Source organism: Lepisma saccharinum, chromosome 14 (genome assembly GCF_977018435.1).
Source record: "Lepisma saccharinum chromosome 14, izLepSacc3.1, whole genome shotgun sequence".
NCBI classification, from domain to species: Eukaryota; Metazoa; Arthropoda; class Insecta; order Zygentoma; family Lepismatidae; genus Lepisma; species Lepisma saccharinum.
The window spans coordinates 56,701,234-56,728,132 of NC_139242.1; the positions used below are offsets into that span (position 1 = coordinate 56,701,234).

General features: G+C 38.8%; 1 protein-coding gene across 3 annotated transcripts; it reads right to left on the reverse strand.

Annotated features, from left to right (window-relative positions):
* Positions 1 to 800: 800 nt before the first annotated feature.
* On the reverse strand, positions 801 to 26,273 carry LOC145998914 (inosine triphosphate pyrophosphatase). 3 transcript variants are annotated; one of them, XM_083135673.1, is made up of 4 exons: positions 26,131 to 26,273; positions 21,875 to 22,009; positions 12,008 to 12,158; positions 801 to 5,374 (listed from the first exon to the last, which is right to left on the reverse strand). In XM_083135673.1, the coding sequence occupies exons 2-4, from the start codon at positions 21,959 to 21,961 to the stop codon at positions 4,971 to 4,973; spliced, it is 642 nt and encodes a 213-aa protein (XP_082991799.1). In that variant the 5' UTR covers positions 21,962 to 22,009; positions 26,131 to 26,273; the 3' UTR covers positions 801 to 4,970. The 3 variants fall into 3 exon arrangements, with proteins under 3 accessions (XP_082991799.1, XP_082991801.1, XP_082991800.1); XM_083135675.1 differs by lacking the exon at positions 26,131 to 26,273 and adding an exon at positions 26,010 to 26,080; XM_083135674.1 differs by lacking the exon at positions 26,131 to 26,273 and adding an exon at positions 25,964 to 26,044.
* Positions 26,274 to 26,899: the final 626 nt, after the last annotated feature.

Sequence of the window (26,899 nt, forward strand, 5' to 3'; positions counted from 1 at the left end):
CGCTAGATATGTCTATGAATTGACTAACTGAAAATATTGCAGGTAGAGAAACCTTCCCCCCCCCCCCCTCAAACCTCACACACAAAGGGTGGAGAAGGTGTCTGCACAAGAATCAGTTCGCTCCTAACCACTTCTAACAACAACGATGGGCAAATCCCTCAAGCAGGAAGCAAAGCTTGAAGTAAATGCCAGAGTGGTGTGAATTTTGGGAAACAATAACACCGAAAAAGAACGATTTTGGAAAAAAATAAGACAGAAAAATCAAGGACCGTAACGGCTTACTCATCCCCGGGGCCATCACATGGTGGGGCTTTTGCAGTTTATAGATTCAGCACTGCTTAATGGTGATGTAGCATTCAAGACATTTATCCCTGAACATAACTTGATTCATGGTATGTTTCACAAAATCAAATACCATGCGAAAAATCTCTTTGTGACTTTGTCACAGCTTGGTGTTTTAATGTTTTCATAGGAATGCAATTATCACTAACTTCTCAATAAGTTTTATTTTGTATGCCCACATAAAACATATGCATATTTTTTGATGTTATATACTTAATATTTGAGGATATTTGAAAGTAATTGACAACTTTCATTTTTTTTTACTGTTTCACGATAGGTGGGAAGTACTTTATTTCCAATGTTAAATACCACAGACTATATGTAATTTCTTTCTGCCACACAGTTACTTTCCTACCCTTTCATATTTCAGAACCTACTTGATAGATTGCAAAAAAAAAGGGGGGGGGGGGGAAGAAATTCATGACAACTTCTAAAAATACTAGACAGTATTTGGTTGAACAAATTTTATATACACAATCCAAATGCACTCTGACATTCCAGTTGCTGTAAATGATAACAATCTTCTTTAATTCTCAGACACTTATGAATATCCAATGTGACATGAAAATATTATGTTTTCATACAGTTATTCAAATGGAAGCAAAAATCCAGTATGTTCATAAGTATGTCCCTGACAAAGGCTTATTTACCTCCCAAAGGGGACTGACAAATTTCAAATAATGATGATAATAATAATAATTGGAAGAAATCAAGAATTCACTTGCATATTTTTTAATTGGTGGGATTTTCTTTTAACTTGCTATCCAAAGGAATAAGAAATTACACTTTCAAGGAATGAATGTTCTAAGAAATCAAAAGGGGTATTGCTTTGTCACTTTTATCACCTAAAATTGTCATGTATAGCACTGAAGATAAACGGAACTCAATCGGGAGGAGACTATTTAACACAACAGAGTAAAATGGAAGTGAAAAAGCATGTTGTAACAAAACAGGTAAGCTGCGATAAAATTGAAGAGTGGGGAAATGAAGCAACAATAGAAAAATACCAGACAGGGATTCTCCCAGTCACCTTGAACTTGATGGAAGAAGAAGAGTTGAAGAAGAATTCAAAGAATGAAGCAGGCAAGCTGTGATAAAAGCAGCTTACAACTGAGTTTAATAGAGAACTGAACAGACAATGGCACAAGACAGATGTAGCATACAAAATGTGGAGGAACAACTTTAATGGGCAAAAAAAATAATTGAAATGGTACAGAAATAGGACAGGATTCAAAAAAAGCTCTGGCACTGTTTGGCCTCCTGATTGGGCAAGATTTCACCAGAGCTACTAAGGTGGTCACACTAAAGAACCATAGAGGAATTATGTAAATTAACTTGTCATACGCACGAAACTGGAGATATGTCTAAGGACTTAACAACATAATAGTGATGGGATGCAAAATATCAGGAGCAAGAAATATGAGGATAGTGGAACTGGCAGTCTGACATCCCATGCTGCAAAAATACTGGCAAAAAGTACAGGAAATGTTATCACAATATCAGATCAGATTTAGGAGGAGGGGTGGAACAGGATAAGCTGTGCTGGCACTGCTACTCTTCATTGAAAGAAGGATGAGGAAGGACACAGAACTTAACAAGCATTTGACAATGAAAACTGGAACATTATGTTCTCAATTTTAGGGGAGAAAAACAGCAGAAGTCAACTTTTAAGGACAGCAGAATTAGTCACCGCCTATAATGAAACCAAAAAGTTATAATCAAAGTGGGCAAATGAGAAAAGAAAGTGGCAGTAGAGAAATGTGTCAGGCAGGGATGTTCTCCGTCACCATTGATTTTGAATTTATACATCGCGGAAGCCATGAAGAAGTAAAAGAGAAATTGAATGTCCGAGTTAAAGTCCAAGGAAGTGAAATTATACTGCAGGAGGCCTTAGAAAGAGCATTTCGTGGGTTAACAGCAGACGTCGCTCACACACTATTGTCGATACTCTCGTGTTGTCTGCTCCTCAGCCGAACAAACAGGCCGAGGTAGCAAGAGGCAGAGGTCACTCACCCTTCCAGAAGGGTGCAGCGAGCTAGCTATGGCAACCCGGCTCGCTCATTTGCGGACCTGATTGGTTCTCACAGACACACCCCCATACTGTCGTCTGCTGCAAGCCCACGAAGCGATCTTTCTGAGGCCTCATGGAGTATAGTATGCTCCAATTTTGCTGATGACATAGCACTCCTAAGTGAAGATGAAGAAGGTCTTCACAAAATAATAAACAAAAGGAAAGAAGTCCTCCAGAGTGGTTATTACATTAAGAACATGAAGATAATGGTATACAGCAGAAGCTTTATGCTTCTAAGAACAAACATAATGATAAGAGTAGAATGCAATCCAAGAAGTGCAGATGCTGACTTTGAACTACAATAACTATTGATGAAAGATGCAACAAAGAGATCAAAATAGAACAGCATGCACAAACAAGTGCTCCTGCCAGAAGATGCAATTATGTTAGTAACCTTCAGGGACACAGATTTGGTTAGAAGGAAGAGATTTCTAAAGGCATTTGTCTGGAGCACAGCACTGCATGCAACAAAACATGGATGGTGGCTAAAGCTGAAAGGAAAAGGCTGGAAGCCTTCGAAATGTGGTGCTACAGGAGAAGCTTTAAGATCAAATGGTTGGACAGAGAAACAAAGGGATGTTCCTGGGCATGTAGCAAGAGATGCCTGTGGAAACTGATCACATAAAGAAGACATCCTGAGAAATGAAAGAATAATGAAAACTGTAACTGAAGGAAAAATTGATGGGAAAAGCCACACTGGCAGGTTAAAAATGGAGTATATCAAATAAATCACTCAATATGTGAATTGCAAAAGCTTGAAAGAAATGAAGACTTAGAGTAAGAACAGAACAAATTGAGAAATATGACAAATTAAGAACATAATATAAACAAGTTGCACAGCCCTCTTAGGAAATACAAAGGCATGGGAAACTATAGGCCGATCTAATTTCCTGCAGTTTTTGACAATGCGTTGTGTGTTCTGTGCAGGTCTGTTTACAACCTTGCACTTTCACAGTTTCTTTAGGAACCCTTTACACCATTCCTTTGAACTTTAAGATAATGGTTTTAGATGAGAAGATTTTGCCTTGTATACTTCGAAGGGTGATAAATGGCAATATGTACCAATGCCCCCCAAAATTTTAATTCATTCGCTCATTCATTTGGTATGTGTAGTGTGGGTACATCCCAGTGTCAGGCTTGTGCAAGAAAATTGTAGTGAACCAAGTAGTCGTCCCTGTATTCAAAATTAGTGGTGTTCAAGTTCAGGAGATTCAACAAATGCCTGCCTGCTGCTTTCTATTTCAATTAACTGGTCACCACATGAACATATACCACTCCAGAATGATGCAGACACCAAATAAACTACAGGGTGGCACACGAAATGATCCCCCATTTGGTTTTTAACTTTCATCAGATGTGAGATGAGAAATCATGTCTTATGTGTCAACAGCAGTTGCAGTAGTCACTGGAAAAATTGTGTGATGAAATGTGAAACGCAATTCATGATGCTGCCAGTAGGGGGCTAGAGAAGATAACATGGCGGACAAAGGAAGATCTACAATGCAACAGCAATCAGCAACTGTACTTTTTTTGCTAGAACAAAAAGCATTGTTGTGGCCGAGATATATTTTCCTGCACATTTCTACACTTGGTGGGCCCCCTCTAGAAAAACGAGCCACAAACTGCGTGAAAAGTTTCGAATGGAAGGAACAGTATTGGAATCGAAGTTTGATTGTCCCAAACTTGTGTGTTCAACTGAGAACATTGAAGCTGTTCGAGTTGCTATGTTCCAGTAAATCGGCTAGAAAACCAGCAATGCTACTAGCGATATCAAGATGCTCTGTTCAACGGATTCTTAAAAATGATCTCCATATGTATCCATACAAGTTTACCATGGTGTAAAAACTCACAAATGAACACAAACAGCAGAGAATGGCCTATGTTCATTGGGCTGAGGTTAAAAACACAACACTGAACAAAGTTTGGTTTTCTGATGAGGCACACTTCAATTTGGATGGTGTGGTTAATAAACAAAATGTGCACTTTTGGGTAACTGAGAATCCACAAGCGCCTCATGAAAAAGTTAGCAAAGCTTGCAGTGAAATTACGGAACTCATGCTCTATAGGGTAACATTGGTGTTCACTTGACTGAGGTTACCAATAACAACGGTGGTCATATTGAACATGAATTGCAGTAGTACATTTTTTCAAAGTGTAATATTTTATGTGATATATGTTTCACTGAAAGCTTTTTTATAATATAGTTTCTGTCCAAGAACAAAATGGAGGATCTTTTCGTGTGCCACTCTGTATGTGATGCCAAATGAACAAAGTAGATGACTCAGTGTTGCACTTTGTAATCAACTAGACACATGAGTGCTGAGAATCCAAAATTGCAGTGAACTAGATGGTGCTAATGAACAAAGTAGAAAAAAGAGAAGAAAGAAATCTGACATGAGAATTGAAATAATAGGGAGGGGAGGGGTTGAATGGCCCAAAAAAAAAAGTTGAGCAAACTAACCTAAGGGCCAAACACACAAGGGGAAAAAAAAGGGAAAACATGGCCACTTACAAAATACAATAAATAACTAAACGTGTACACATATTTATTAACTGCCTAGAACTCGCTGACCTTAGCTGTCTTTGGTGGAGTTGCTCCATCAACACATTTTTCACTCGAGATTTCATTTTTTCCTGTCTCTTTCACAAAATACTCCTTCAGTTTCTGCACTGCTCTACTCCTATGGGATATTTCATTTTTGTGTTCTTTGGGCAATTCTGCATATGTCTCATCGTAATTGAGAGGCTGGAAGCATGGATCCCAACCAAAATCCCGAGGGCCTCGTGGACTGACAATGTGGCCTTCCGTTATGCCTTGAAAGAGAAGAACTTCATCTTCCGGGTTTCCTGGTGAGTATGCAAAGGTACAGATGGCATATGCTGACTTATCTTCCCATCCTGTCAGCATGCGGTGGAGTCCTTCTGGTCCCAATTTGTCCAGGAACCATTTAATATAAGGACCTGGAAACAAAAACAAATAATTGTAGGCACAATAATTATGAGAGGGGAAGGAAGGGGGAAGTTACCAGTAGGAAGAAATGAGTATATGAGTAAATCAGGGCCAGTGCTGCACGGCAATAGCGATGTGCATTTTTTACGTAAGACAGCTGGTAGCCATGATGCAGTTCTTTTAATAACACATCTTTTACCTTTTTAACCAATTTTCATTCTGCTATTATCTTTAATGTGACTTTCTTGAACAACCCTGAAGAATCTGGCAATGGGTCTGACATGTCAGAATATGAAGACTTGTTAAACCACATGTAAGTGGTGCCATAATTATGAGGCACTGTAGAACTGTTCATATTAACTACACCTATTTCAAATGCTGCCATTATATATGACCGATTGATTTGGTTTATTTTACTTAACTTTTCTGCCACTTTTGGCTAATCGTAAAGGTGAAGATGAACAATGATATGATGCAGTTGATCAAGGAACACACACAAAGACCCCCATGCCAAAGCTGGGATTCGAACCTGTGACCTCCGGCATTGTAGCATGCTGCGCTGCTAACAACTCTGCCACGGAGGTTGGCTCATTATATATGAATCTCATACTCAGTTAGTGCTCCCACATAGCCAAGCAGTTTGGTGCGAGTGATCCTACGTTCGATTCCTGTTGGGAGCCTTCAAAATTTTGGCGTTGAACCAGCATCATGAGGACAATTGGGAAGCTACTTTAAGAAGTGGCAGGCTCCGGTCACGAAAGCCAGAAAAACAGCGGTGATGGGATCCGATGTGCTGACCATGCATCACCCAATGAAAAGCCACTCTGGTAGGCCCTGACCCTTCGAGGGATGTTGCACCACGAAGTTTAGTTTAGTTGTTTTTTTTATTATTATTATTATTTTTAGTCATACTCAGTTATCAGCGAAATTTTGTCAGGGACTTATTGAAAAACATGCTCAAGTCCAATTTGCAATCTCTCCTGAAAAATAACCTTGCACAGCATTGGTCTATTTTCCTTTAATACTAACTGGCTTGTCTAGTAAAAAGGAATATAATCATTGGAATTTTATTAGAGGATGGGGTACAGTTTCACATAGGGTGTATATTTTATTTCTATTCTGTCAAAATGCTGGCAAGCAATGGAAGAAAGGTAAAGTTCCCCATGACATGAAGGCACATTGAGGGGATGTGAGGTAGGACCCCCACACATTCTCGACTCAGCCATTTTGTAGGTGATGTGATCAGCACCATGCTCCGACTGACTTTACCCCCTCCCCCAGGTTGCCCACAGGTACCCATTGATTTGAGGCTGGGTGAGCCCCAGAGCTGCTTTATGTGGGGACAAGGCAGAAAAAATTCTGACCTTAAGTCACTCACCCAAGGAATCGAACCCAGTTCTCCTGCGTGGCAGTGAGATGTTCTATCGACTAGAAGAAAGGAATAGTTAATTCTATGTTGCGGATTTCTCCTCAAGTTGTAGATGAAAACAGATTTCTAGGTCCATTATTCTCTAATAGAGGATGAGAGCCTCTCCCACCAGTTAGCCTCTCGAGATGGAAACTTTTCAGGAGTATAATTTTCAAACATGCCATGAAGTATCAAAAAAATTTAGAAAGAACTAGAATAGAGAGATGAAATCAGTTTTTTATTTTTTTTTTGCCAAAAAGACAGGACTCATAATGGAGGTGAAATTTATACATTTTACTTCCCAATAATGAAAGTTTAAAAAAATAAGAAGAAAACACATGAAATCTTATGACCATACTACGGCCACCACAATAGACGAAAGTGAATGAAAAAGTGTAGTATGTAGCAGTGTTATATTCCTACAACCATGCAAAGTCACATTGAAAATAGGTAGATGCTTCTTGGGGACAAAAATAGCTTCTAGCATCAGTCCTATGGAAGCTATACAGAACAATTTACAGAAAATTTATGTGAATCTTTGTCTGAAGAAAACCCTGTTAGAGGGTGGAAACGTTATGTTTTAGTGTATAATTTTTTCTACCATAAATTTTCCCTTGGTCAGCATTTGATTGTTTTATTAACATGGAAACAAGGCTTAACAGTGTTAACATTTACAGGGAAGCATGGCAAAAAGCCACTCTTCGACCCATTTTGGAAAAAAAAATGGAAGATATGCAAATAATTTTAGAATGTGGTAATTCTGAAAACTCGACTCCCACTGAACTATTTGTGGCACATTGTCAACAAGTTGTTGTCTTTTCTTCTTTTTTGTCATAACTACATGTAAAAGTAAAACATTGGCAAGAAATGGTAGTTGAAGAGTAATACCCCATTCATATGTTACATCTCACAATTTTGCAGGGAAAAATTGACATTTTCAAAATGCGCTTCTTACAAATATTAACAATACATATATTATTTAGTCATTACAGTATGTCATACCTCCATATGTACATGAATAAATGCAAACAGACAGAACTGATATTATCTGTAGTTTTTCAAGAAATGACGTGTTAATTTCTGCCACATTGTGCTGGTTTTGTTTGAAACCGGCAGTTCCAAAATGCATAATTTGATAAATGCAACTCTTCATTAGGCACGTGAGGTACAGGTGTTCCCCATTGATATTCATTGCAAGTTTGCAACACAACACCGTGAACTACATTGCACACGAGTGCTTTTGTGTAGCTGAACATTCATTCTTTTTCTTTGCTCTAAGCACAGTTGTGTGGTTCTGCTGCACTACTAAGCCACGTAATATTGCAATGCCAAAGTCAGTTGCGGTTGTCTTCCATGTGCCTAAATACTTAACAAGAAAAATATCAATGAGTCAAACGACAGAACACACTGCAGATCCTGATGTTATATGGAAGTGGGTTAGTGAGGAAGAGGAGGACACGTAGCTCTATATTAGGGCCAAAAATGAACATGGTACTGCCTTGGTTGCTAAGTATTTAGGCATGTGGCAGGCAACTGTACACCAAGCATGCATATCATGTGATTTTAAAAGAGCAGCAGGAAATTGCAGCTGATTTTAAAAGAAAGACAGAGAAATAACATTTTGAATGTGTGGTCAGTATAATTCACGGTGTATTTCATTCCTTAAAGATAGTTATAGGGTTGGGGGACAGGTGTACACCACATGCCTATGTATGTTACAGAAGATAACACACCTAATGGAGGGTTAATATTTTCTCCCAATGTGCATACTACGATCTATATATTATTTAAACAAAATTTTGGTAACGGTTCTAAATGTTTAATGATTTTTAGCAGGTTTTATAGTAGAATTACAAAGTGCTTTAGAATACTGAAAACTATTGTGGAAGTAAGTTTGAAGTTTGGTGAAACTAATTAGCAGTTAAAAGCTCTACTACATATTAGTTACCGTAGAAATTATACGAGGGTCACTATTTATATTTTGAGCCTAACAATGAAAAAACAGGAATTTGGCATTGAAAACTGCTTTATTGTTTTTCGAAGTATTCTCCTTTATGGTCAATACACTTTTGCATTTGTTCGAACCATTTGTCAAAGCAGTTTTTCCAATCTTCTTGAGACACCTCCATAATATGGTTTTTGAACGCATCAACGGCATCTTCCTCCGACGAAAATCGTTGTCCACGCAATTTATTCTTGACATTCGGGAACAATAAGAAGTCATTGGGTGCCAAATCAGGACTGTATGGCAGATGACCCATCAATTCGATTTTTTGACTGTTCATAAAGTTGGTTGTTAGACGAGATGTGTGACAGCTGGCATTGTCTTGATGAAGAATGATCCTATGGCGTTTGCTTGTTTTCCGTATTTGACGGAAGACCTCTGGCAAACAAATTATTGTGTACCATTCAGAGTTGACCGTTCTACGTTCCTCTAAAGGCACAGTTGCCACATGACCAGTTTTCCCGAAAAAACAGGCGACCATTTGTTTCGATGTACTTCGAGCGCGAACAACTTTTGTTGGATTGGGTTCATCTTGAAACACCCATACAGTCGACTGCTGTTTACGTTCCGGCTCATATGCATATATCCATGATTCGTCACCTGTTACAATCTTATATACGTCTTTTGAAGCACCACGATTGTATTTATTGAGCATCTGTATGCACCAATTGACGCGAGCGTCTTTTTGAGTTTTTGTCAAATCATGTGGGATCCAACGAGAACATACCTTTCTCACAGCTAAATGATCATGTCCAATATATATAAAGCCCCAATCCCACCACTCACTGACATAAATGTTCTCCATGAAGGAAGCCCCGGAGGCGAAAAACGCCCGATTACGACCCCCCATGAAATCGTCCCAAAAGGCCGAGAAAATTCGAAAATCGCTCAATTGGCCCTTCCTTAAGGGTGAAAATGCCCTTTTTTACGTCCCTAGCAACCGTTTCCAAGGCTCTTCTTTCTTGCTCACATTCTTTCCTTCAATTCTTAATTGTCTAGCTACATTATATTTGTCACAGATCACACACAGATGAATCAACACCTGGTTCAAAAATGTGCCTTAAACAAGGGTGACATCTACGTAAGGAGTTTCAGCCCAGAATCAATTACTTACGTATATATTGGTAAACTCAATGCGAAAATGTTATCTACATCGTGGTTCTTTTAACTAAATGTTTAGAGGTATAATAACAAACAATTATTTAGAGTTTTTGCCGTGCTTGTTGTTGTCCATGGAAACGGACGTTGCTAGGGAACTTAAAGAACGTTTATTTTCACCCCCAGAACTACTGTAAGGGAATTATGTTAGACTTTTCGTATTTCAAAACATGAGCGTCGGAATTTATTACGGAGGAGAGGTAGGAATTTAATGGGAACGACGGAAAACAATTATTTTTCTATTACGTTTACAAATGTGAAAATGTCAAAAGACGTAAATATTGTTTTCTCAATTTAATGTCGCTCTTGAATTCGTTTATACAAGAAATCTAACTAACTATCTTGAAACAGTTATTGCTTACTCACTTTATTATTAAGAAAATATACAATTTTGAATATTTTGTAAATTTGTACCATATTAGAGCCCGTACACACACAGAGTTACGTTCAAAACTTTCCAAATAAACGAAACGTATATATTGGTAAACTCAAGGCGAATATATTTACATCGTGGTTGTTTTAATTAAATGTTTAGAGGTATAATAACAAACAATTATTTAGAGCGTTTGCCGTGCTTGTTCTTCACCATGGAAACGGACGTTGCTAAGGAACTTACAGAAAGTTTATTTTCACCCCAAGAACTACTGTAAGGGAATTATGCTAGACTTTTCGAATTTCAAAATACGAGAGTCAGAATTTATTACAGAGGCAAGGTAGGAATTCGAGGAGAATGCCAGAAAGATTGCATTTCCAATTTAGTGTCGCTATTGAATTCGTTTATGCAAAACATCCAACTAATTATCTTGAAACTGTTATTACTTACTCAGTTTATTATTAGGAAAATAGACAATAATATTTTGAATATTTGTACCTTTTTAGAGCCCAAACAGACATAACGTTACTTCCTAAACTTTTTAAATTAGCGAACTTATACACTTGCTTGGCTTCATCCAATAAAACATGCAGACATTTTACCCCATCTATAACATGTTTACGCCCACAACGTGGCCGAAGATCACGCATGCGAGCGTACAAGACGTGGCCAAAGGCCACGTCGAAAGTACGCGAGTAATATTTTATATATGCTGGTGGAACTAATGCCTATGGTTGCCTCAATCTCACAGTATGTCACATGACGATCTTGCAGTATTAGGTTTTGCACAGCATCAATGTTCTCTTGAACAACAACTGATTTTGGCCGACCTTCGCGAATCTCGTCGGTGAGCGAATGGCGGCCACGATTAAATTTGTTATACCAGCGTTTCACAGTGGCAAAGGATGGAGCTTCATCGCCAAATGTGGAAGTAAGTTGATCGATGCACTCTTGTCGTGATAATCCACATCGAAAATCGTAAAAATCATCGCACGAAAATGTTCACGAGTTAATTCCATTTTATTGTTGTCGCGCAATCTCCAAGGCAACATAAACAACACAAATGAAGCTTTTGACAAAACATTTGAAGTACGTTATGGTCAATAATGCCAGGCGATTCCGTGCAAACGTCAAATCGTGCCTAACTTCAATCAGTGTTGCCAAGGCTCAAAATATAAATAGTGACCCTCGTAATGTGAAATGTAGCTTGCGGAAGGAGGCATTCTTGGTTTCTGCTCGTATCAGACACAAATTTTTGTGAATTTTCATGCGAGGCTTGATGGGAAATTAATGCTCAAGACCAGATATTACGAGAATAGGTGTTTAAAACAGTCCTAATTCTGTCCAGCCTATTTTAACAACAAAAGGATTTAGCGATGAAATACCCCTTTGCACCCCATGCATATAAAGTAGATGACAGCAGTAGTCTGTATCCAAGATGGCACTAAATGAATGACTTGTTGCAAACAAGAATCATATAGGAGTATAGGGAAGATAAAAATCGTTCTCCAAAGAACATGCAGTAAGTCATAACTAACACTCTGAAGTATGTGCTAATAGATCAAACTAGAAATCAAACAATAAAAAAAAAATGCCTCTGCACCATGATAAATTGGGAATTAAACAATCGGAACTTGGGCCCAAAATTTCTGTAAGACAAACATTTACATGTAAACTCTAAACACACAAGAATTAGATACCAGGTAAGCCTTTCAAGGCATTGAAGCAAAGGCAAGTATCTTCCACTATCACAGGTCCTTTAACGAGCCGAGCAGCTTCCTTGCACTTCTTCCTGCAGATGTCATCTATTTCACCTTGGTATTCTGGCAAATCGACCTTCCTATTCACTACCTGAAAGCAAAATATTGTGTCGTAAGTTTGAAGGAACTCGTACATTGGCTTAATGTGAGAAGTGGGTTGGAGCTTTGACAAAGTAATTTTGATATGCTCAAGTTGCAAAATATTAATCCTGGAGATATTTGAACCCAAATGTGAACTTCCATTAGCCAATACTCTCGTAAATTAAAAATATTTAACACCTTTTTTTGTGTGTGTTAAATGTTTGTACAGACCAAGACAGTAGTTCATACAAATATCCCAGTGCCAGCCGCTCCTTAGGTGGCAAAGATTTGCTACCACTACATATTTCTGCACTACCATAGATTGATTAAATTTATTTGGTAGAGAATAATAGCTACATATTGCAATCATAAAGGAAATTTCTTCCCGACCATTTTCTGTTGTGTTCTTCTTCAAGATTCGCAAAACCACTTTTTATATATGCAAAAGAATCTAACACAGTTATTTTTAGTGGTTATTATTTTATTTTATCTGCGTATAGAGTGACCAGCCATGTGAGGTTGTGTTGTTGTGGAGCTTGAAAAAGTTCTGGGAAACAAGAACGAAACGGCGCAGATAAAATAAAATAATAACCACTAAAAAATAACTGTGTTAGATTATTTTGCATCACTTCTGTTGTGTCTCTATGTATGGAATGGAAATCTCTGTCTTTCCGCGCATTGGTGCACTCAGCGTCTGACACATTGGAGGTGCCCCTATCATTTTACATGCATTTTGGGTGCTATACCTGCTTTTCCCCCTATCCCAGTGTTTGGACGACCTGTGGTTGCAGGCCAGTTGCAACTACCTCCAGTTGTGAACCTTAGAACTACAGGACCATCTCAGAACGTCGAAACATGCTCGTCTTCTACACAGTACATTTGCATTAGACATTTTATACAACATGAGAGAGCTAAGTAACAACCTACTGAGGTAAAAAAAACGAACATAAAATAAAAACAATAGAAGGTGATGGAAATACCTAGATAAACAATGGGTTGGCTACTTTTGATGTCAAAAAAAGTTTCAAATTGTGCAGCATGGTATGATATGTTCTGAATGCTCTTGGTTGTTTCTTTGCGGAATTAGGTTTGTGTTTGTGTGCAGACCAACAGCTGTTTCTTATTCTTAGATACATTTCTATCACTTTAAAACCTTCTTTATAGCCTTTGAAGGAAGTTGAGTATTGACATTTTTCAAGTTGTGGATTTTCTGCTACTCATTTACAATATCATAATATAATCAAAACTTTCATATCATAGTATAAGGTATGCCCAAATGAAAAGGAGACCTTTGCTGTAGCAGCGCTGTATCTAATCGAAGAAGGTAAATATGTTTGCTGATAGGTGGCACGGTGTTTGTCCCAGTTTGCAGGTGTAGCGAACGGCTTCGCCTGCTGTTTCCTCAGTTGGCGAGAGTTGTTTTGCGTGGACGGGTGCATTATGGATTCCTCCAGATCAGCGCAGAGAGCTGTAATCCAATTTCTTCGTGCAGAAGGCGAGCATGCTTTACAAATTTATCGCAGGATGTTTACGGAGAACAGTGTCTCGCATGTTGCACCATATTCTGTTGGTGTCAGTGTTATATGACTTGCCATGACCCAGGCAAGTGCACATTGTCATCAACCCTGCCACGATTGCTGCTGTGGATTATCTCGTTCGTCAGAATCGTCGCATCACCACACGCGATATTGCTGCTGAACTGTCGATAAGCAAAGGAACTGTGCAAAACATAATCCACAAGAAGATAAGTATATGTCAGCGACGCAGAAGGTGGAGAGAATGGGTGTGTGCTTGACCAATCTTTTGTGGTACGCAGAGCAAGGTACAGATTTCATCGCCAAGGTTGTGGCATGTGATGAGAGTTGGTGTCACAATTTAGACCCTGCTTCCAAACGGATGAGCATGGAGTGGCACCATCCCGACTCCCCAAATCCAAAAAAAGCTCACTCTGTCATGAGGGCCGGAAAAGTGATGCTCAGTTTATTATTCGACGATGAAGGACCTGTACTCATCAACTGGCTGGAATGGGGTGAAACAGTGAATTCCGAACGGTACTGCAACTGTTGAGGCTTAAACAGGCCATCAAAAACAAGCGCAGAGGTAAGCTCTCGAAGAAGGTTTGGAAAGCGTTCCTTTGAAAGGTATTTGAAAACTCTGGCACCTTTTCTTGCCATTGTTTGTAACGAGGTAGTATTTTTCCCAATGTTCTTGATAGGTTCTACTTTCATTTTGAATCTTACGTTTTTTTGCAGATATTGCTCATTTCGATATTTGCACAAACTTTGACAATCAGTCACAGTACAATCCGAGTTGGAACACTGGAAATCACTTTCTTGCGTAGTAAAACAGATTCTATAGTGCCGCAGTTTGTTTCTAAACACAAAGAGTGAAGCCTTCGCATAGTGTGAAGAGAAAGTTATGTCACTTTAGATTCTGATGATCATTATTGACTGCAGAATCAATTCTACCTGTGATATTGTCTTTCTTCACAGAGCTTCCATTCCTTCAGTAAAAATAGAATGTATTTTAATAAAAATACATAAAATTAATGTATTTTGCAAACTGGCTTCGCAGGCCGCCAGTTGGAAACCCCTGGTATAGCTAATGAGTATAAAACGTCTGCAGAAGTAATTAAAATTTGAATGTCTATATTAATTGGTAATACTGTTCGATTATCTACATCTAAAAGTCGGAATGGATTTGTGGTTATCTCATTTGTTGGAGTTATACATGAATCAAACTCTGCTTTTATAAAATCGGAATATTAATAACTTCAGTATCATTGATGCCCAAATGTTTCCATTGTTAGTGAAGGTTGATTAATTTCATCTAATAAATATAATAACCGTAGTGAGGGTAGTGCAATAAAAATTAAAGTGATTGCTGGTATAATTGTTCATGTGGTTTCTCGAGTCTATTCTTCTAGTTAACATAACTCACAGAGTTCTGTTAGTGCACAACGTGCCAGAGGACGAGGGAATAGTGAGTATGGAGTGGCCACCGTGATTACTGGACTTAAATCCCATAAAGAATGTCTGGGATGCACTTGGCAGACGCATTCTAGGTAGGATGGCACCTCCCTCAACTCTTCCAGAGCTGAAATTGTCCAAAGTGAAGAGTGGTGAGGAATCCTCCAAGCTCTCATCGATCACCTCATTGAGTCCATGCCACACAGATGTGCAGTGGTGTTGGCTGTTCGAGATCACACACCATACTAGGGGTGAGTTACTTCTGTGACCATGTCCGTTTCTGAGTTGTTCTATTGGTACACACACTGCTCTATAGTGACGCACATCATGTGAGCATTGGTTCAAGCGGCTGTAGGGTCTTTCTGTTACCTGTACTAATCCATACTCTGCTGTATCTGTTCTCTGAATGTTCTTTTAGTTGCATAAACATCGGCTGTACATGGTTTTCGTCTAGTTCTCTCTGTTCCTCTCTTGATCCAAGAAGAAGGCGGTGGATAGTTATGGCAGGTCAATTATCAGACAAGACGACACTATTTGGCCGAATTATTGTGGCAGTACAGAATCGGAATCTTCAAATGGGCTTTCTCTTAGAACCATTATCATAGGCATTGGAGACATACTTGCAGAAAAATGTTATTTCGCCTGAGGAAATATCTGCAAATTCAGCCATGGCAATTGATGGTATGGCTCTTATTCAGAGAGTAAAATAAGAGGAGTCAAACTTTGGTGAGGTCTATCTACCTCGTCCATTGCTTTCCAGAAGGAAATACTAGTCCAAGAATCGATGTCAGTTTGATACATACAATGAGACATCTATACAGAGAACCAAAAGGATAATCACATGGGAAGAACTCGGGCATCAGTCACAAAATTCCTAAGTTATTTAATGAATAAAACAACTCTAATTGCATTTCTTGTTAAAGAATGTAGGAAACTAGAGCATTTTGTAAATCTTTTGCATAAAACACTTCGCGAACTGTGGAGATAAATGATGGAACATCACATCTGAAGGGAGCCCCAAAGTGCTGAATCTCAATGGTAAACATGAAGAAGAGATGGTAATGTGTTGGTGAATACTGCCGCTGCTAACGAGGGTAATGAAGCGGGAATGAGAGGCTCAGATGACACAGTCGTGTGTATTATGTGTTTGAGATTCCATGAAAGAATCATGGTTAAATTGTCTCTGAAATATAGTGGTAAGATACCCATGTGGGTTCTTGACATTAAGAAAATAGCTTCAATTCTTATTAAAAATGTTTGTCGAGATATGATAAGTTTCCATATGCATCTGCAGGAAAAGAAAAAGTAAGTGCATCCTTCCTGCGAACTGACAAACACAGGAAATAATTTCGCACCCTCGGAGATCAATGGGATCTCACTGAAATAGTAATGAGCAAACTGTAGTTCTCGTGCACACTGTATGCTCCAAAATCTTCCGTACATTGTGTGAATGACATGACATGTCTATTCTGTGCAAAGAAAGGTGAGATAGACATTTATCAACTTGCAAGAAACATGCTTAATGTGTGATTATCAATCCGCTATAAGCAAGAGATGTCTTTTGAATGATCCATATACACCTAGACCAAGTGGGAGAAGGTGAAAGAAAAAAAAAGAAAAGGGAAAAAACACCACACGGAGGAGCAGAGAAGCTGGTAATGGATTGGATAGAATGGCAGCCAGAATCTTAAACTCTGTTAGATCTACTAGCTTGCAACTCATTAGAAACTGTCTCCACAATGGTGCAGTGGTAGCGTCACCGCCTAATAATCAACGGGTCCCAGTTTCGATACTCGGTGGAGGTACATACTGGTTCGGATCCCACTTTAAACTGTAGGTCCAGTCCCAATTAGCTGTGCATAAAGTGGACTTGAAACACCAAATCAATCAACCAACCAATTCATTAGAAACTACAAACTGCGTCTTCTGTCTAAATAACATCAGGTGCACTGACAAGTGCCAACTACCCACATGTGAAAATCAATGAGTGATGACACCTATTCAGAAGATCATGATGATGAATGTAAATAAAAAAAAATGTTTGTGTTAAATTATAACATACATGCATATTTAAGATTTAGCCACTATTATTATTGAAAATTGTAAGTACGAGGGAGGCGCATGTAAAAAAAAAAGGGGCCGATATTTTTTCTGTGCGGGGCTGGCAACACTAATGAAGTTGAGCATGCGCAGGAGCATGCCCTAGTATTCTGTGCTTGCAACAGAGATAGAATCGTCAGAGTGGGGTTGCGTACGTGCGAGTAGCAGTAAGGTGAAATGGCTGCCGTAATACAAAATCCCGCCAAATGTGAAGTGACATCTGTCATACGATTTCTGAAGGCCAAAGGACAGAATGCAGCTGACATCCATCGGGAATTGTGTGCCATTTATGGACCGACAGTGATGAGTGAAGGGAAGGTCAGGCAATGGTGCAGAGAGTTTCGGGAAGGACGTTCAAATGTCCATGACGATGAGCGTAGCGGAAGGCCTAGTGTTCACATGGACGATCTGGTGGAACGCGTTAACAAGAAAGTGCGTTCCAATCGCCGGTTCACAATATCTGAACTCGCCAAAGAGTTTCCAGAAGTGTCTGAGAAAACAGTGCATCGAATTGTGACTGACACCCTGGGGTATCACAAACTGTGTACGAGGTGGGTACCAAAAATGCTGACAGATGCTCACAAAGAGCAAAGAAGGACAGCTGCACTTTTTTTTTGTCCCGCTGGGGAGAGGATGGGGATGAGCTCTTTTCGCACATAGTGACGGGGGATGAAACATGGCTATCGTACGCCACTGGGGAGTCGAAGCAGCAGTCAATGCAATGGCGGCACTCTGGTTCTCCTAAAGCGAAGAAATTCAAACAAACACCATGAGTTCACAAAATCATGGCAACCATGTTTTGGGACCAAAAGGGTGTAATTTTTGTGGAATTCTTGGAACCAGGATGAACAATTACAGCAGAGGTGTATTGTGAAACACTGAATAATCCGCGACGTGCCACCCAAAATCGGCAGAGAGGAATGCTACGCTCTGGAATTTTTCTGATCCATGACAACGTTCGCCCACACACAGCTGTTCTTACTGTTGAAACAATTGAAAGATTTCAATGGGAACTATTCAATCATCCCCCTTACAGCCCCAACCTTTCCCCCAGCAATTTCTTTCTTCTCTTCACCTGAAAAAGTGGCTTGCACCGAAGCGTTTCAACGAGTGACGTGCTCAAGACATCAGTTCTGGACAGGCTGCACTCTGAGGTGGCAAATTTTTATGCAGAGGGTATACGGAAGCTTGTGCCATGCTATCGGAAATGTCTGGAGGTTAATGGTGACTACGTCGAAAAATAGCCAAGGTATGTACTTGTTTATCAATCACAATAAATTTCTTCCCCTATCATTTTCTTGTTTTTTAAAAAATATCGGCCCTTTTTTTTTTTACATGTCCCTCGTAAAACTTATGCATTTAATCTGTCAGTATATAAGCAATATAATAAAGTTTTATTATTATTATAAGGATTATATTAATATTATTACACTTAATAGTCATAATTATTATAAAGTAATATTGAATTTAATAAGTCTGATGAAATTAAATTTATTTATTCAAATATTGTGATCAATTTATATGCTTTTTATAAAAAATATGAAAAACCATTATTTTTTGGCTATTGTTACTAATTCAATAATATTATATAAGAAGCAAAGAGTTATGAGATGCTATAACAAATTTTCCAGTTCCTGACATCCACACCTTGATAAAAAATCATGAGAACCCATCCCCCCCCCCCCCCGAGTGGTACCGATCACCTAAATTTGAGGTCCTGACTCATGGACTAAATATGAATACATTTGCTTCAGCTCATACATATATATATATATATATATATATATATATATATATATATAGTGAGTGATGAGTTCAAGATGTTTTATTCTGGAGGTGATCAACAAGGAAATCGTGGTGTGGGAATAGTGCTAGGACCACGTGTGAAACATAAAGTTATAGCAGTGCGTTATGTAGATGACAGGATTATAATGGTGAAACTTCAAGGAAAGAAGAAAGACTTAGTGTTAATCCAAGTGTATATGCCACATAGTGGGTTGTCAGAAGAAGAAGTGGAGGAAAACTATGAGAAGATAGAGGAATTGATTGAAAAAGAGAGAAAGGGATCGTGCATTATCGTAATGGGTGATTTGAATGCTGTAGTAGGAGAAAGGCAGGATGGAAGTACAGTAGGAAGATATGGATTAGGCGAGAGAAATGAGAGAGGGGAAAGCCTGGTAAATTTCTGTAAAAGAAACTCTCTAATTGTTGGAAACACACTGTTCCAGCAACATAAGAGAAGGAGGTACACCTGGATATGTCCAAGAGATTGTAAAAGATACCAGATAGATTACATACTGGTACAAGAAAGATTTCGAAATTGTTTGAAAAATGCGAAGACATTGCCAGGAGCTGACATTAATTCAGACCACATCTTGCTAATAGGAGAAATCAATCTTACATTGAAGAAGATAACCCAAAACCAGGTGAGCAAGAAACCCCACTTAGAGAAGCTAAGGGAAGAAGACGAAAGACAAAAATTTGCAGAACATTTCCAAGGAAACTATAATAAGTTTAAAGCTAGTTGTAACAATAAGGATGAGATGTGGGATGGAATAAAAAGCTGCTTACAGAAGGCAGTGGATGAAACAATAGGCTACAGGGAAAGGAAAAGTGCAAAGAAACCATGGATTACTGAAAGTATGCTGGAAAAAATGGAGGAACGGAGAAAATGGAAGAATGTAAATACAGAAGAGGGAAGACATAATTACAAGATACTGAATAACCAGCTAAGAAGAGAAACTGACAGGGCAAAAGAACAATGGATGAAACAAAAATGTGAAGAAATTGAAGAACTGGAAAAAAGAGGAAGGTATGACTTGATGTATCGTGAAGTAAACTGCTTGGGCTTCCAAAAGAAGAAATGGAAAACAATGTGGATGATAGAAGACGAGGAAGGATGTGAAATCACAGACAAAAAAGGAATATCGAATGTGTGGGGAAAGTACGTTGAAGAGCTCTACCAGAAAGAGAATCGCCCAGACAGTCTGAATGTAGAAAATGAAGACGACGTGCCTGATGATGAGAAAGGATACTATATCCTGAATGAAGAATTTGAGCAAGCACTCAAAGAAATGAGGAATGGGAAAGCAACGGGCACTGATGAAATTCCTGTTGAACTTATCAAATGCCTGGGAGATGGAAAAAGAGAAATATTGCACTTATGCAATGAAATCTATGAGAAAGGGGATTGGCCACAAGATTTCACGGAGACTGTTTTGGTACCTCTGCAGAAGAAAAGCAATGCCAGAAAATGTTCTGAGTACAGGACAATCAGCTTGATATCTCACTCGGCAAAAATTCTTCTAAGAATTCTAAACAGACGCCTATACTCGAAGGTCAGTGGCGAGTTAGAGGAAGAACAGTTTGGTTTCAGGAAAGGAAGAGGTACAAGGGATGCAATTGGTTTACTGAGGACCATTGGGGAAAGATATTTAGAGAAAGGAAAGGAGGTGTTTGTAGTATTTGTAGACCTGGAGAAAGCCTTTGATAGAGTGAATTGGGTTAAACTTTTAGAAATTCTGAAGAAAATTGGTGTAGATTGGAAAGAGAGAAGACTTCTAAGCAACTTATACATGAATCAACGAGTTAAAGTGAGAACAGGAGACGAAATGACAGAAGGCTGTGAAATTGGAAGAGGAGTACGACAAGGATGCTGCCTATCGCCTACTTTGTTTAATATCTATTTAGAAGATATAGTGAAAACTTGTTTCCGGGCACAGGAGGTGTCAAATTGGGAGGAAGAAGAATAAACTGCATAAGATTTGCTGATGACATGGCATTATTCGCTGAGGATGAAACAACCATAAATAGTATGTTAGAAGAGTTAAACAGCAGCTGTGAGCAGTATGGAATGAAGATTAATGTAAAGAAGACAAAGGCAATGGTTATAGGACGGAAACCAAGGAATATTAATGTGAGAGCAAACAGTGAAAGAATCCAGCAAGTGGATAGTTTCAAGTACCTCGGATGCACTATAAGCAGTGACATGAGCTGCAACCAAGAAGTGAAAATGAGAATCGCAATAGCAAAAGAAGCTTTCAATAGAAGAAAAAATGTTTTTGTGGACCCATGGACATAGGTCTAAGGAAGAGATTAGTGAAATGTTTTGTGTGGAGTGTAGCACTATATGGTGCAGAAACCTGGACGTTGAGAAGAAATGAAGAGAAACGACTTGAAGCTTTTGAAATGTGGACATGGCGAAAAATGGAGCGTGTAAAATGGACAGACAAGGTAAGAAACGAAGCCGTACTGAAAAGAGTTGGTGAGAAAAGATCTATACTGGAGACCATCAAGAAGAGGAAAAGAAACTGGTTAGGACACTGTCTAAGAAGAAACTGCCTGCTAAGAGATGCCTTGGAGGGAATGGTTGAAGGAAGAAAAGTCCGTGGAAGAAAGAGATATCAGCTTATGGATGATATTAAATTAACTGGGTCGTATGCTATTACGAAGCGTAAGGCAGAGAACAGGGAAAGCTGGAGATTGCAGTGAAAAACCTGCCAATTAGGCAGAAAACAATGAATGAATGAATATGTATGTATGTATGTATAACTTTTTTTTTTTACTGCAACCACACACATTCTGAACCACGAGCTGCCACTAAACTATCTCTTTTACTACTATATAGTGGTGATAAGGGAAGAGATAAATAACGCACCTTGTATGGAAATGCTTTTCCTAATATGGCCACAACTTCTTCCAGTTTCTTCACATTACCTGTGACAAATACAATCTGTTTAGCCATTTTCCTCAACGCCTGTTCATCAAGAGCTTAAGCTAATATAGGTGTTCCCTGTAAAGATAAAAGTTCAGTTTGTTGATTATCCTCGTGTTAATGTCCTTGTTATTAATGACCTGAGTGAATAAGTGGGATAATATTTCAAAAATACCAATTTCATTTTCACTTAACCCTCCATCACTAACGATTTAGATTGTTTTATGATTTTTTCAAATTCTAGCAGAAAGACTAATTAACGTAGCATTTTGGAAATTATTGCCACACGAAATTTGAACCTTCCTTGAAGTAATGAGCACTGTTTGGATTTGAAAAAAAAAGTTATTATATTGAAAAATAAAACTTAAAAAGGTACTTTAATATTATACAGACTACCTCATTTGTCTACATTAAATTACATTCCCCTCGCAAACATGTCATTAGGTTAGGTTCCATAAGTGGGAATCGTATTTGGCGGAATATGATTTGGAGGTAGTCCTTATAATACTAAAGTACCCTTAAAAATTACCTTACATGAGCATGCGTGCTCCCCATGGTCAAGGTATTCTCCATTGACAAGGGACAGTCAATATCATTCGTCGACTAGTGGAAATGAATGTAGAAGTAAATCGGAACCTTAGTAGAATGTACTTAGGGACTTTTTTTTAATGTTAAGACTTGGTGTTTTAAGTCCACTTTATGCACAGTAAGGCTAATCGGGACTGGGCCTACGGTTTAAAGTGGGATCCGAACCACTGTGCCATGTGCCTCCACCGGGTATCGAACCCGGGACCCCTTGATTACAAGGCGACGACGCTACCACTGCGCCATCGGGGAGGCCCTTTTAATGTTAAGAGAACCAAACCTGACCTGCCTAACCTAACCATGAAATCATATATTGAACAAATTCTTAAGTAATCGCTAAAACTCCACAGTATGTGTTAACAGACAAAAATCGAAATTGAACCATGTAAAAATTGGGTAAGAATTAAGAATACAGAGAATGTCTACAATTTCGTTAATTTTTGGTATATTAACTAAATTTGGCCTTCCAATAACGATGTGTGATGTGGGAATGTTTCATAGCGGAAATTCAACCATTGACGCATAGCCCCACGAACCATTTCCGGTAAGGTTAGGTTAGGTAGGGTCACAATAGTTAAAATTTGGTTTCGAAAAAAATATGTGTAAGCCCACACACCATTCTCGCATAGCCCCACGAACCATTGACACATAGCCCCACAAACCATTTGCGGAAACGTACGTTCTTTAGTTACAAAAACACTTTTTTTAAAAAAAAATTGATCAAAAAAACGTGAATACACGTTAAAAAATGATCCGCGAAGCAGATAGGTAAGTACAAATGTCAAAAATTGACGAAACTCAGAAGTTATACGTGTCCGAAGGATAGTAAACATTTACCGAAACGATTTACGGAAATGAGTTTCTGTAGCATTTTGAAACTTCATGGGGGTATTTTCTCACCGTAGAATGCTGCACAACAAGAAATAAGCACTTTTGATATTATAAACTTGCATTTTGTGCAAAAGCGACAACATTATGCCATTGTTTCCATTATGTACCTGCAGATGGCGCAAGCGTCAAAAGTCACACGGTCTCGCCAGTGTTTCCAAAAGTGCCTTTTTTTTTTACAAGAACTTTTTTAACTATGCTTACCTAACCTAACCCAACTTAACCTAACCTTGCTGGAAATGGTTCATGGGGTTATCATGAATGGTTTGTGGGGCTATCGTGAATGGTTTTTGGGGCTATCGTGAATGGTTTTTGAGGCTATCCGTCAATGGTTTGTGATGACACAATGAACACGAATGTAGGTATTTTTCAGTTAAGAAGGTTCTTCAACTCCGCTATCTCTATTTTTGCTTCCAGATAATTTTGGATAATGTGACTTCTCCACTGCTTGCGCACCACGCACCACCAAGGTTGGAAACACTGCATACCCACTCCAAATCGACAAAACACAAGCACGACATGCGATGATCCACAGCTGTGCACACCATAGTGTATGTTTCGCAACGGAAGAAAGGAACCAAAAGAATTACTCGTAATGTGAAAAATCGAAGTTATTTTCGTGTAAAGAGCATAATGGCACCATCAACTATGTTCCGCAATACACAATTGGTAAGTACGAACCATCCAAAACACAAAATATCCGATTTTAATGTGTCTCCGATATAACAGACATTTAACCCAAATTTTAACTATGTTTGCCTAACCTAACCACACGTCAAAGGTTCATGGGGCTAGTGCGAATGGTTCCTGGGGCTAGCGTCAATGGTTCGCAATTATTTTGCGGTATAATTTAACAATACAGGGAATTTCTCCTATTTGTTTGAAATTTCGGATACTTACTAATTTGGGTCTCCTAATCACGAATCTGCACTTAAAATTTGGCGCTCATGTATAGAAATTCCTGAATTATGTGGAATTAACACCGGTATGATTGTCAATACACTACTGTGGTAGCCAAGTTTGATGTTGACAAGTGAGGTTCGGTATTCGTTGCATACTTGTTGCTGCGTCTACAGCATTGCCGCATTGTTACTTTCTCATTTGGGGATCATTGATCGTAGCAGAATGGAGGCAGAAAGGTGCCTTGAATTATGAACGGATCGGACTTTGGAATTTTTTAAACTTGCTGGAATTTTGTATAATCTGATAAGCTCGGAGGAGAATGGCGATAGTGACGATGACAGTGTGGAGGGAGAAGATGTTGTGGATTGCGGCTTCGAATAGAGGTAAGTTTGGCAATGGTGCGGTTCCTAGAGTGTTGTACGAATAGTTATACCAATTGCATGTAATCTGTGAATTGCATGGAGCGTTCATTTGCATGTGAGAAAATGGTGTCTTGGTACTTGTTTACTATCCTTCGGACAGATTTCGTACATAGCCCCACGGACCATTTCCGGTAAGGTTAGGTTAGGTAGGGCCACGCATAGGTTACAATAGTTAAAACTTTGTTTCGAAAAAAATATTCGTAGCCCGACACACCATTCTCGCATAGCCCCACGCACCATTGGCACGTGGTTAGGTTAGGCTAGGTTAGGTTAGGAAACATAGTTAAATTTTGGAAGTTTGACACGTGAGCGCCAAATTTTAACTGCAGATTCGTGATTAAGGGGCCAAAAAAAAAAGTTTACTATCCTTCGGACACCTATAACTTCTTAGTTTCATCAATTTTTGACATTCGTACTTACCTATCTGCTTCGCGGAACATTCCGTGAATGGTTTTTGGGGCTATCCATCCCGGAATTGGGATTTTCGTTTGAAATTTTTGAGTCCAAATTTCCCACCGATTCCGGGCTCCGCCCCTGGGGTAATTGACCTACCGCCCCCAACCGCTAACGTGGCCCCGCCTCCGCTCCGCTTTCTCTATAGACTCCCTGTTAAAGGCATGTTAGAAATTAGCCAGAGTCACCTGCACCCAAATGAGCCCCAAACTTTTAAATTTGAAGAAATCCGTTTCCAGGATATGGAAAACTTACACACAAAACACCTTCCCGATGTTAGACAATACAACAGGAACTTATTACGGTAAGTAGTTTCTTCTGTAGAAATGAAGAAATCTGTCCGAAGAATAGTAAACTAGTACCAAAGACGGGAGTGCAGCATTTCGCATCTTGAAATACAACCAATGACTCTGGTGTACAGAATTGTTGTTTAATTACTGGTGAATAAAAAGTAATTTGTATTTTATGTTAAGCATTAACACTGCTACCATTTCAACAGTATTCTAGAAAACTTTTCTCATTTTATATTAATTTATGATAATCTAAAGACGGCATGTTATGTCAGGGTCTGTCAGACCCAGGTATACAAATCATGCAACAAAATATATGTGTGTCGACGAATATGCACTTCTGTTATGGATTTTTTTATGAATAAAAAGTAATTTGTGCTTTACGTTCAGCATTAATATTGTTGTCATATGAGCACTACTCTAGCAAGTTTTATATTGTAGCAATTAAAATACAGTATATAATGAAAGGTGCCTGACCCTGGTATACAAACCCTGAAACAAAAATATAAGTGCAAGAGACAAAGAGTGAAGTATTACACAGATGAAATAATGTTCACGTAAATTCGTTCGTGTTAGTCCGGTGAGAATAATTTCTCCATTCTTTTCTGACACGTACACTGATATTCTGTTCTCAAGTATTCATTAGTTTTCTTCCTACCTCAATCTTATTTTGTGCCTTAAAAGACAGCATTTCATTTTCAAATTCTTTTTCCTCTTTTGTTTGTTTGGCTTTCGACTTGTTACAGCGCTGTAGCCTTGTTTTGGCCAAAAACTTCTTTTTTCCATCTTCATTTAAGGATGTATCCTGGTTGTGGGTATCTTTTTTAGGGTAGTGTCTGCTGCCACGTTCTTTTTCTGCTGGAACCTCAAAAGAGATGCGCGTGGCAGCAAACTCGGTCTTTGATCGTGATTTCATCATGCTATGTATGCAATTACGTCTGTAACACATACTGTAAAGTTGTAGCGATTACTTTCACATAAATGTTACCTAAATGCTCTCGTAGTTAGGTTAGGTTCCGTTAGCATTAAAATAATGGGTGCGTTCCGAAAGTCTTAACGAAACGTTAATCGAACGAAAGTAACTGGCCTCGTGAACATGATGAAACCATTTATTTTACAGACGCTCTAGACGAAAGCGTAGGCGCAGCGTTTTGTTAAATTTTCCACATGGCGTCCAGCGGAAGGCATGTCATTCTGGCAAATAAAAAACTCTGCTTCGAACACTGTTACTAATTTAATCACATTGTAAGAAGAGTTAAGGCACATTTATCTTGTGCATGTTGCTTCATATCGCTCTCTGTTAAAAATATAATACATTTTCCGAACTAGTGCAGTTTGAAGCCATCATGCATGCGTCTTGTCTGCGAGAAGCAGACGATTCTCACCGAACAAACCAGCCTCCTGGTCCGTGCGTACAGCGCCGTACC

Bases quoted from the DNA above. Each gene is read 5' to 3' on its own strand.
- LOC145998914 (XM_083135673.1), bottom strand. From the start codon at position 21,961: ATGGCTAAACAGATTGTATTTGTCACAGGTAATGTGAAGAAACTGGAA. The intron at 12,159-21,874 runs GTGCGTTATTTA...TTTTGCTTTCAG, and splicing joins GAAAAGCATTTCCATACAAG to GTAGTGAATAGGAAGGTCGA. The intron at 5,375-12,007 runs GTATCTAATTCT...TTTTGTTTCCAG, and splicing joins TGCCTTGAAAGGCTTACCTG to GTCCTTATATTAAATGGTTC.